General features: G+C 40.6%; 1 protein-coding gene across 5 annotated transcripts in view; it reads right to left on the bottom strand.

Annotated features, from left to right (window-relative positions):
• Positions 1–2,043: 2,043 nt before the first annotated feature.
• The window catches only part of nol4la (nucleolar protein 4-like a), a 48,986-nt gene continuing 38,827 nt past the window's right edge, over positions 2,044–12,202 (bottom strand). For 4 of the 5 annotated variants that reach the window (XM_085924853.1, XM_085924861.1, XM_085924843.1 and 1 more), the window contains 9 exons: positions 11,587–11,698; positions 10,310–10,419; positions 7,359–7,500; positions 6,043–6,335; positions 5,588–5,773; positions 4,806–4,994; positions 3,772–3,888; positions 3,139–3,328; positions 2,044–2,745 (listed from right to left, as the gene is read on the bottom strand). In XM_085924853.1, the coding sequence (XP_085780979.1) occupies positions 2,528–2,745; positions 3,139–3,328; positions 3,772–3,888; positions 4,806–4,994; positions 5,588–5,773; positions 6,043–6,335; positions 7,359–7,500; positions 10,310–10,419; positions 11,587–11,698 (1,557 nt within the window). In that variant the 3' untranslated portion in view covers positions 2,044–2,527. The remainder of the gene's footprint in view (positions 2,746–3,138; positions 3,329–3,771; positions 3,889–4,805; positions 4,995–5,587; positions 5,774–6,042; positions 6,336–7,358; positions 7,501–10,309; positions 10,420–11,586; positions 11,699–12,202) is intronic. The other variant, XM_085924834.1, reaches the window with a different exon arrangement.

Below are 12,202 nucleotides of genomic sequence, written 5' to 3'. Positions count from 1 at the left end.
ACGAACGCACGCTGATATAGAATGTGTCATGTGGTAGATAATATATCTCTCTACAATTTTGTTTTTTTTGTAAGGTGCGAGCCGACCGAGTCGGCTGCTTGGAGTGTCACTTGTCCTTGTTTGGAATGTGCTGAGTGATGGAATTTCTTCTTAACAGATTCATGTTCAAAGTGGGACACTTCACTTTTACACAAACGGTCCACGACGACACTTAATTCAAGCAACCCCCCCCACCCAAAAAAAAATCATAAATACAAAATCGGGAAAGCAAAGACAAAAAGTACACTTGACAACCGTTTTTGTGCTGACTCACCATCAAGTGTGAGACTGTGCTCTCTGTGTGTGTGTGTGTGTGTGCCTTCTCAGACACACACACACACACACACACACACACACACACACACACACACACACACATGCACGCACAAGCACGCACAGCAGGGAGCGTAAACTGATGTAATTACATCTTTGTCAAAGATTGTCTCTTGCGTCTTTTCCAACTGACAGTTTTCTGACATGGTTGCAGTGACAGGATGGCCGCAATGCAGCTTGGGGGCTGAGGGCGGGGTGTGTAGAGGGGAGGGGGGGGGGGCGTTCTCGGTTCCATCGCACACCCCCCCATCCAAATGTTTGGGATTACCTCAATCCATCGAGTGATCAATTGATATTGGCTACGCGTGACAAAATGCACACAATAATTCCTCCACAACGACGACGATGATAAGAAGAAGAAGAAGAAAAAAAAAGCAAAGGTGTGCAAGTCATGATACCTTTGAAAAGTGATAAGGTTGATGACCAACATCAGACGTCAAAACATTGAAATTGGCTACAATGCTGCATGGGATTATGAAGTCTTTTAGGACCGGAGTAAATTGTGGTGAAATTCTCCCCACCATTACCTGTGACATGAATATCATCCTCTACTGATTATCATCAATATTGCACCTTTTTCTACTTGTACTCAACAAAATGTTCAATAATCTCTTTCTTCTCTGACAGGTGTTGGTGATCGCCTATCATTTCATTTCCTCTCCATGTCATACCTTTTTCACAAAATGAGTCTTGGTCCCTAAACAAAAGACAACGAGGTAACATCTTGAGCGAACGGCTCGGAACGAAAATGAGACTGATTTTTGGGATCAGTCCATCAAACAGAAACGGTGGCAGGAAATTTAGCAACCGTTTGTCTGTGGATGGATGTCCACATAGTCAAACTGTAGGATGAAACATTTTGACACAAAATTAGCTTGCAGTACACTTGGGTACCGAATAATAGCAGTGTTTTTTTTTTTTTTCCAATTCATAGATTAATCGGTTAAATAAATCTTTTGTTGTTTCCATCCCTTGATTCAAAAACAGGACTTTAAATTGCCAGGGCAGGAAAAACAAACACATTGCTAATTCAGTTACTCCCCATTACATTAGATTTAAAAACGATTACACGGCTTTACTTTTTCATTATTTTTTAAACACATTGCTATTATTCCATTGACAAATGAAACCTGCAAGGTGGCTGGGAGAGCTAATTGAACTCGTCCTACAATCAGCAATTCCCAACTATTAAAAATAATCCAGTGGGTCGCATAAAATGATCTCATATGATTTAATTTGGGCGAAAAATATTTTTTTACTGACTACTAATAACGTATATTTGTTATCTACGTATAAGTATACGTAATAAGCAGAACAGTTACAGTGGATTGAATAAGTCTACACACCCCTGTTCATATGCCAATTTTTTAAATGATCAAGGTAAATCATATATATATATATATATATATATATATATATATATATATATATATATATATATATATATATATATATATATATATGATTTACCTTGATCATACCAGCTATATATAGCTGGTATATATATATATATATATATATATATATATATATATATATATATATATATATATATATATATATATATATTAATATATATATATATATATATATATATATATATATATATATATAGATTAATATATATATATATATATAAAAGAAAATAAGATCAAGGTAAATCATGTCATAACTCGTTCCACCATTAATGTGATCTATTAACTGTTCTGCTGAATTGACCAAAACAAAAAGAAATCTTTTAGCATGTTAAATGGGAGTCATTATTTGAAATACTTTGTGACGAGTTTGTGCGGCGGTTTGCCGGGGGACTTTTCTTGAGCTTTGGCTCTTTGAAGGTTGGGGAAAATGGCACTAGATGGACAATTGTATTTGTTTTCTGCACACATTATCACTTCCTGAGACAAATGGGGGCTGAGGTGGTGAGAGAAACTTAGCGGGGAGACGACAGAAGACAGAGCACTGAGGTCAAAGGGAAGCAAATGCATAAATTGTCATGTGGGATGAGTCAAGGTACCTTACAGGACCTGCTGTGCTTGGCAGAACCACTCCCCCTTGCTTGTGCCTCTGTCCAACTTCGCCGTATGTCAGAGTGACATATTTACACACGTAGACGGATGGACGGACAAGCCGAGTGCGGGCTGGGTCTGGCGGGTGTTCAGTTCTGCTGCAGAATCAGGTTCTCCAGTTCGTCGGCCGAGCGGAGCAGGAAGGCGGCTGACTCCCGGTATCCAGCAATGAGCTGCCTGACCGCCGTCACTTCCGGGGGACTGAGTTGGGCCGAGGCCCCTCCGCCCCCGCCGCCCTGCCCATGACTGTTTGAGCTGGAGGAAGAGGAGTTCGGAACCACCGATTTCATGCTCAGATCTGTTGGACCTGCGGACGCAAGTGTCGTGTCGTGAGGGAGACATATGGTTGAAAGGCGAACAGGAGGTTTAGAACATGCAAACTCAACACAGGAAGAAATTGAAACACTGTGAGGCGGATGTGGACTTCATAAAAAGAATAACAATTATTAGTAGTAAACAACTTGTGCATCGTGCATTAATGAGGCAACTTAATCAAATGAGGTGTGCGCACCCCTTTGCCACCGGGGGGCAGTATAATACAGTCATACAGACACAAACGAAGAAGAGTCAATATTATTCTCATTGACTCATTAGCGTGCTATCATCTCAATCATTTATGCAGAGGGTGTGAATATTTTTCAATTGTCTGTCTACATGTGTTACTCCACTGTTTGTGTTCTAATTAAATGTCGCTGCTCACCGTTGGTTTGTGCTGCACCAGCATTCTGCTGGTTGCCGGCGACGGTGCCGTAGCCACGCAGGTTGTAGTTGAGGCCTCCGTTGGTGTAGAGCTGGTCTTGGGCAAACGTTGAGCTGGCGATGACAAACCCCGACGGGGCCACGGATGCGGGCTCTCTGGTGCCGGGCTTGTCAACAAGGGCGGGCTCTTCCTGCAAGCACATGTTTTGCTTTAGTGACACTCAGCCAGCCAGCCAGCCAGCCAAGACGCTTCATTATGCATTGCACACACACAGAGGTATTCCGACATGTTTATAGCTAGGCTGCATCATCAAGTTGTAAAATGCTACTTTAAAATTTCTACTGTTAATTATAGACATTCTTTTATTTTTTGGCACAATGGCAATCTAATTTCTTATTTCTGATGGGGCTATTTATTTGATGTACCAGAACGAGAACAGACGCATGTAAGCAGGGAGAGCTGCTCTGTGAAACTGGACGTGTGCTAAGTCTGCATGGGTAGTTCGGGGTGGGTCTTCACATTATGACATCACAATGTGAGGACCCGGTGGTTTTCTTGGATTGGAAGGGCTGGTCCTTAGTGAGAATGGAATGGAGGAAAACACCACTATTTTATCAATGTTATTTTTTTTACCGCTGGGTAGATATCAAGCCTCATCCTCTTGGCGGCGTTTCTGGTTTCGCTCTCGCATGCGGCGGCAAGGATGTTCTCAGCCATGGCAGAGGTGAGGTGAGGAGGGGTTGGTCTTATCTGTCAGCAAAAGTAGTGCACATTGAATGTCAAACTCTGGACAGACCTTTTCAGAAACATTTGTATACAATAGCGCCAGGGGGCTTCCAGGGTGGCTGAATGCGAGTGATTAACACTGATTTGTGTTTTGAGTTGCACAACTAGTGTTGTTGTTGTTTTTTCCCCTCTATTTTTCTATCTATAATAAATAAATAAACTAAACAGAGCACTAAGTCGTACAGAGATAAAATTGTAAAACTAAATTAAAAGTAGATTATGATTTTAAAAAGAAACACACACCATGCACTTTTTCACACTTTTTGTTCTCATGTGATATTCAACCCGACGGTCAAACGAACTTTCAATGACCTCATTGTTACACCTCCAGTCATAAATTCTTTACAAAACTCTGTGACCCCAAACTCTGGATTTCCTTTGATAGGTCTCTTAAGCACTTATCTCGCTGCAAGGTCCGGTTTGATTCGGTATCTTTTGTCCAGTCAATAAAAATAATCATACCAGTAAACTTTCGAGACATATTTGTTCATCTTAATTGTATAAATTGTTTTCATTTCTTCTCTTTCTGTTGTTTGGATGCTTTAGTTAGTTATTAGTATTTATTAGTAGTATAATTATTATTTCTGAAATATGTTTTTGTTCATTTAGGTGAGATTTTAGAGTACTTTTGTTATTTAAGGGGAGGATTTCATATATGAGCTACTTTTGCTCTACTGCACAATTATCTATCTTTGTCTTGTTACCCCATTATTGTGTTTTATTGTGCAAATATTGATATGTTTCAAAAACAACAGGTTAACTGTCCAAATGAACACCACCAGAGTATTTTACAGGATAATCTAATGAAACATAAAATAGCCAGGCGCTTGTTGTCCTTGGGCAGGACGTGTGATGTGATGGCGAAAAGGCGTATTTAATACCTCAAAACCGCTTTTTTTCATGCGGCGACAAGATTTGAGGTAGGTGCGAATGCGCTTGCGAGAGCGCTCCTGGAACTCGGGGAACTGGCGGCCGCATGATTCCATGATGGCCTGGATCTTCTCCTTGGGCTGTTTGGAGATGGGCACCATGCGGTCCAGATTCTCATCCACAAACAGACGCACAAACATCTGAGAGAGGGGGAAGGGAGGGGAGGGAAAGGATGTAGAGCAGAAAAAATTGAGTGGGGGGGGGGGGGGGGGGGGGGTGATGACAGAGAGCGGTGCAGAGTTGAAAACAAAAGCGAGGAAAGGCAGTGAGGGGATGGGCGTCCGTAAGGCGGAGAGGATCAAGAGGGACGGGGAGGAGGATGTGAAAACAAAAACACACAGCGAAAATTAAGTTGAATCATTGCATCACCAGAAATGTAACATTGTTTGTGTGTTTCATAGTTTTTGTTAGACCTTCAGCTATGAATCAAACCACTAACAGAGTCATCATCAATTTTTGTGTGTGTATTTTATGTATACTCAATTACAAATAATGCACTGGTTTTCAACCAAACAATGGAAATGAGAAAATATGGTTTTAATCCAATTCATCATTTATCCGAAAACATAATCGTCAGATTAATTATTAAAGTAATCATTAGTTACAGCTCGAGACACAAGTATTTGCGATACAAGGGTGGTCGACAAATTAAACTTGTATCTCAAAGCATGACTGTACTTTGGTTGCCATGGAATAGTTAAAAAAAAAGGCTCCAGTCAAGCAGGTTACTTACATTGAAGGCTTTGAGTCTCTCAGGGTCCATTCCCTCAGCGTCATTGATCTTATCGCTGTCATCGTGTTCATCGTGATCGTCGTCGTCATCATCGATGATCTGTGCGCGGCCGGAGGTCAAGTCCTCAGCGCACACGCTCATTTCGGTCTTCGCGGAGTCGTAGCTTCCTGAGCTGTATGGAGGAGACTGCCGACAAATACGCGAGCACGTCAAATGGCATGATCGCAAACAAATCATTTTAATTAATTTAATTTTTAAGTAATTTTCCAAGCACACATACTCTTGCATGCGCCTGTTTGATTTTTACTTGGGTCATGCATCTTCGTGAAAATTGTCTATATCAAATTATGAGCTACAGACCTTTTCAAAATTAACATTTTAGCATATAGTAGGTATTATGTTATTATCATATTAGCATAAATGCACATGTCAGTGGTTTAAGTTTGCATGATTACCTTGGCATATTCTGTTTTGATTGGGTACTTCCTGTTCGGGTCTGTCGGGAACGGGTTTGGCGGCGAACACCCGGCGGGCAGCAGTCGGTCGCTCAGGTTGACTGGCTGCTGGTCATCCGAGGAGGATGAAGACAAAGTGGTGCTGAAGTCTAAGGGAGCGCTCACGCCGTTCTCCATCACCTCGCCGTATGAGGCACCGCCTTCCGGGGGATTGGCACCCGCGGGCTGCACCTCGGGCGAGGTCATGGCTGGCATTCCATTGCCGTTGCTGCTCTCTGATGAGTCGTCGTCTGCTGGAGGGGGAAGAAAAGAAAGATTCAGACGAATGTAGATATGTGGAAGGAAATGTGTTCTGGTCTGATAAGACCAAGGTTGAACTGTTTGGCTCTGAAGGCAAACGGCAAAAACAGGGGCTGGAACTGAATAAACACTACTAGTTAATGTGAGAACAAAACCTTCAAACTTCTGATGGAAGGCAAAAAAAAAACATGTTCTGAAAAGCCTACATCTGATAGTTGAACAAGATGGGTGTAGAATTTTTAGATCAGACTGGTAATAGAAAAAGCGATAAAAGCAATGCACAATCGAACCTCATCGTAAGAAAGTTTCAAAGAAAAGCAAAAGTGTGGTTTTCACTTCTCATGCTTATTTTGTTTGATACCTTTTTCCTCATTGTTTCTCCCATCTTCTCGACGCCAATATTCTCACATTACATGGTGACGGGGCTGTTAAGTGAGGTTTTTTTTTTTTTTTTAACTATCAATCCTTTGAATCAGCAGATGCAAGAAAAGCTTTCATGGCTTTCATTTTCACAAAAAAAAAAACATCGCTCGTATGAATGTAACGCTAATGACGCTTTTCATGGTGAAATGCGGAAGTGTGTGTGTTCAAATATGCTTCCTTCTTGTGTCACGTGTTTGGTAGAATTGTGTGATTTGCACCAATTGCCGTCGTGTGCATGGTGTGAGGGTTCATCGCGGCCTCCTTTGTCCTACTTTTCTAAGCCTTGAACCCTGTGAGAGAGGGAGGGGTATTTGACATTGGGGCAGCACTGGCGGTCCACCCGCTGCAAGAGTGGATTTACCGATTTGGATTAGTCCACTAAGACCAAGGCAAGCTGTTTGCCACCCAACAGCAAGTGTATGATGAATACAGTGCATACAGAGTTGGGTGTCCCGCCTCATGAAATTTTCCAAATACAAGTTTGGCTCTTTTGTTTTGCTCTGATTTAGGAGCAGTAATTTGAGATATGAGTACTATAATTTTAAAATGGATGAAACGATGATTTGAGACACAGATGTTTCAGGAAGCCTCACCGTCATCTTCCTTGACAGAGGCTGCGGGGTTGCTGAGCCTCGCTCCATTCGGAGTCCCGGGCTCAGGCGCTGGCGGCCGGTCAGCTGCCGCCCAAGCGGGTTCGGCGCCGTTCATGTCCTCGCTGCTCACTGACGAGTCATCCTGCAGAAACAGAAAAGCAGATTCCGATTCAGTGCTTGAGGGTGATGACACGAGCCGAATCACAAAGCGTTGAATGATGAAGTTCTTAATAATAACTAGCCCTACAAATGATTACCAAGATTAAAAGAAAAATGCAAGTCCACAATCTGTTGAAAATACAAATAAAAAATGTTTTCAAGACTGTATTTTGGACCGATATTTTATTTGATGGGGACATTTTTTATAAAGCAACTTCATCTTTTAGAAATAAAAGAAAGTAAAAGTAGAAATATAAAGTTTTGAGTTGATGTTCATTTGATAAGCGATTGATTGTTGATTAATCCATTGCTGCACCTTGTTTTCAATTCTAACGTAAAATACTTGGTGTAGCCTTTCACCAACATGGGTAAAGTCAAGTGTTGAGGATTAGCAGAGGAGAAGCCACCATAATCTTGCTAACTATTTACAGCCTGTTCTGACCTTTGACCTCCTTCACAACATTGAACTTGGCCCCTGCGAAAGTTGCCAAGTGACACCTTGCTAAAACAAAGTCCTCGCTTTCTCTATCTGGTGTCGCCAAAATAATTTGAAATTAATTTCTGTCACATCATTTTAAAACATACGACAATAATAAAAACAATGACTCGTCCTACCGTAACGTGAAAGTAAAAGCTCTCATATGATTGGGACTCAGACTCTCTTCTCATGTAGATTTGACTTGAACTTTAATTGAAAACTTCTCACACTAAGTAGATAAAAGTACAGATACTTGTGGTAAAAATGGTAAAAGTAACAGTAAACTCATTTACACAAGTATTTTTTTAAGTGTTCTACTCGAGAAGCTATTTCGTACAAAAGCAAATATGAATGTTTACTGTCAGTTGTATACAAAATGCACTTCAATAACTTGGTACAACAGACCCAAAACGTTTTTTGTACACAAAACAGTTCCCAACTTTGAATTGCTTTGTAATTATTGCTACGAGTGAGAAGAAGAGCAACAATCAATCAATGAATCAACAACTATTTTCAAAAACGATGAATTCCTTACAGAATTTGGCTAACTTAAAATTGTACACGTCCTCAGAATTTCAGCCTCTCCACAATAAATCTCTGGAAACTCCATGAAAGCAGCATTTGTTTATAAACGTTTTACAGACCAAAACAGTAAATTAGGTGAAGCTTTGATGAATATTCATGAATAGGTTTTCAAATTTTAAATAAAATCTCTCTCTGCCCTTTGTTGTATTTTTTGTCTCCTTTTCTTAGTATGTTGATTGCTATTAATGGCATTCCTAAACAAACTGGAAACACTGCATTTGCTATTTCTATTGTAAATATTTTTAATAAACAATTCAAATGACATCATAATCTGTGAACCGCACGGTGCTTTTGTTATTATTCGTATATTTACTCTGCTTTTGTAATCCTACTCATATGAATGTTTACACTGTGCAATAAATCCAGCCAATTGTCAGAAGCACACTACTGTGTGTGTATATGTGTGTATGTGCGCATGTTTATCTTTTATTCTTTAAAATTGCCTTTTTTCCCACTTGAATACATCCATGGATTTTTACTATGTATCGTAAATGTAGAATTTAAATGTATGTGTTTTGTTGTTTTATTTTACAAATTGCAGAGTAGAAAGTACACATATAAGTTTTCAAATGTAGGGAGTGAGTAAAAAGTCATGGAAAAAAAAAGTATCAAGATACCTGAATAATCTACTTAAGTATTATTTGTACCACTGCCAAGATGAGGTGGAGGAGAGTGAAATTTCCGGTCTTGGCTGGGATGCCACACAGCCCCCCCCCCCCCCCCCCCCCCACGGGGCTGTAGTTTGTTATGATTAGCAAGAGGAACCGCTGAATCTGTATAAGAGAGGGCAGTTTTGTGTGCTCTCAATACAGTGCGGCTCCTTTCAAAACAAAGTGCACTTCGACTATGTTGATGCTGTCAACTAATGTGAGCTTTCACGCAGCCCGCTCGCTTGTGATGTTTCACACAATACTTGGCGGCCTTGTAGTCTCCATCGTTCGCTCCATCGCTGCCGCTGCTGATGATGAATTATTGTTCAACACTATACTGCGACTATAACACAACGCACGCTTCTCCGTTTTGGGGTTTGTTTTCATTGTACTCACCCTCGAATCCCCTGCCTGGCTTTCGATTCCCTCAAAATGAACATCATGCGCGAGTTGGCTCTAAAAGCGAGTGCCGCTCCCTGCACTTTGCTCACAGCAAAAGCAGGCGCACTGGGAGGAGGAGGAGGAGGAGGAGGGGGGAGGGGGGTTCGGTCTGTCAACCTCCCTTAGGTGGGAGGGGTCTGGCACATGACGTCACGCCCACAAAATTAATCCCGGTTCACGGAAGGGGGAACAGCGGAGGAGGCCGACGAGTACATTAAATTTAACTTAATTGAGCACTTTGTCAATAATTTCAGAGCTGGAAAACAATGTCGCTCCACATTTCTGGAAAACTGGCAAGTTAGTTTGACTTATTATTGTAATATGTTTCTAAGGGGAAAAAAAATGTTATGAAAACATGTCATACCATTTGCTTCAACCATAACACTCGCAAACCCATCTAGAGAGAATTTGGAGTGGTCACTCGACCTATATAAATAATTCTAGAGCCATGGAATTGAATGAGCAAAGTCTGCATCCTCCTCACCAGAGCTTATCAAATACATTGTATTCAGTTAACACATCAAACCTTTGCTTCCACCCTTTCATTTTAAACTTTCCATTTGTACGTCTCGTTTCTATAGGTGGTTGAAATGCAGTTTTTCACTTTAAAAAAAAACAAAACAATACAGAAGACTTACCCTCTCGGTGGCAGTCATGCACTGCAACTTCATTTGCTTCAAGTAGGTGGCAGTCAGGGGCATGTTATAGTCAATCAGGTCAGGGACCAGCGAGGTTGGACGGTCATTTTCTGAAAATAAAATAAATAATAAATAAAATGAAAAATTAGTGCCGTGAATATAGCTTTTTCCTGATTCAACATATTTTTAATGTCACTCTACATGTATTACTTTTATTTTCTAGAGGAACAATCGTGTCTATTTTTCCCGTTTTTTGTATTTTTTTTTTTTTTTTTTACATTACGATGTATTCGTAATTCTGTGACCAAATTTAAGTTGTCTGCTAGTCTCTCTTCGCAGAAGCCTCAAGTGGAGGAATGTGTCTGCAGTTCCCCTGTCGTCCACTCGGGGGAGTCTTCCATCATCCTATTTCAGGCTTCCTGCGAGCCTTTTGAGTCTTTGTTGCATCAGATTCATCAATCCATCCAACCATCCATCAGTCCATCCATTGTCAAGTGTGTCACTTTGGGTTGAGCTGGAGCCTATCCCAACTGGAGCCAGGCACACCCTGAATTGGTGGCCACCCAGTATTCAGGCCACGAGAAGACAATTGCTCACAGCTAAAAACATTTTAGCATTTTCACTTAACGTAATAGGACGGATTATTTTGGGAGTAATCTATAAGAAAAATATTAGATATTCAAAATGTGCATCACATTACAATAATTTCAAAGTTTTTTTTCTAATGGAATACATTTGTTAAGTCAAGTTCGGTTACATCTAAAGTTGAAGTGCAATACATTTTCATATAATGTTTTTGAACTGTTTGTTTTAGAACTATTAAACTGGTTTTAAAAATTTTAAATGCTATACACCCCCCCCCCCCCCCCAAGTGGCTTTAAATTTGTAATAATCTATAAATCCAGAATTTCTTTTAAAGTTTTTGTCCAAAGTTTTTTTTAACATATTATAATTTAACTAGTTTTATCTCTTTCATTTAAATTCAATATTAATGTTTATACTGTGCACAGTGTTACAGTGACTTACAATAATATTATATTACTTTTGGGAATGAAACCTTTTTGAATGTTGGTCATGATCGTGTTACTTGTACAACTAAAGCTATTTCGAAGTGTAAAAAGTTGGAAGAGCACTGTTCCATCTATTTATTGGAGTGTTATAATCATCAGCTGGCAGGGTGATGGGAGCAGCGTGTGCTCTTAAAGGTTGATTTTTGAAAATAGCCCATCACTTAATGATGTCTCCTGAGCGAGCGGGCCATTCACAGGTTGTGTTACCTTTGAACTCTGCGGTGCTGGGGTTGATGTGCATCCTCTTCTGACACTCGCCGCAGCTCATTAGAAAGCGAGTCACCGCCTCTCGAGGCAGGAAGGCGTAGGTCTCCGCTATCTGTGGTGAGACATGAAAATGGCGTAAGAAAGTGTGTCCGCAGATCGCCATTGACGTGATTATCCCTCCAGGAGATCTTGGTCTCTCTTTTTTGCCCAGCCCTGGTCCATATTTCTGCTCTAAGTAGGGTTCACTGGCGATGCTAGAAGGGGCCCATGGGGGCACTGCGCCCCCCCCACCCCCCTTGAAAAATGCTTGGACCACCCAGGTGCCAGGCCAGATAATAGACTTTTGGGTATTTTCCACATTTCCACCTGTCCCCTGAAGGGAACACAACAAATCTTTACCAGATGATAGAAGAAAATAGGGGTTTGTATAAGAAAAATGTTCTGGTGATGCACTGAGCTATCCTAGAACCCTCCCCTCATTGTTATGGTTTAAAAATTCAATCGGTTTTTAAAGTTGAAAACTAGATATGGAATTTAATGAGTGATTTACAATAGGGACCATAAGAAAATAAAAATAGAAATATCTTTGAAAATTGACTACACAGTGTTGTTACCA

The sequence above is a fragment of the Syngnathus leptorhynchus genome, chromosome 1, assembly GCF_054491065.1.
Source record: "Syngnathus leptorhynchus isolate UIUO chromosome 1, UIUO_Slep, whole genome shotgun sequence".
In the NCBI taxonomy this organism is placed as follows: Eukaryota; Metazoa; Chordata; class Actinopteri; order Syngnathiformes; family Syngnathidae; genus Syngnathus; species Syngnathus leptorhynchus.
Note: the sequence above shows the minus strand (reverse complement) of the source record. Positions and strands in the feature narration are given on the sequence as shown.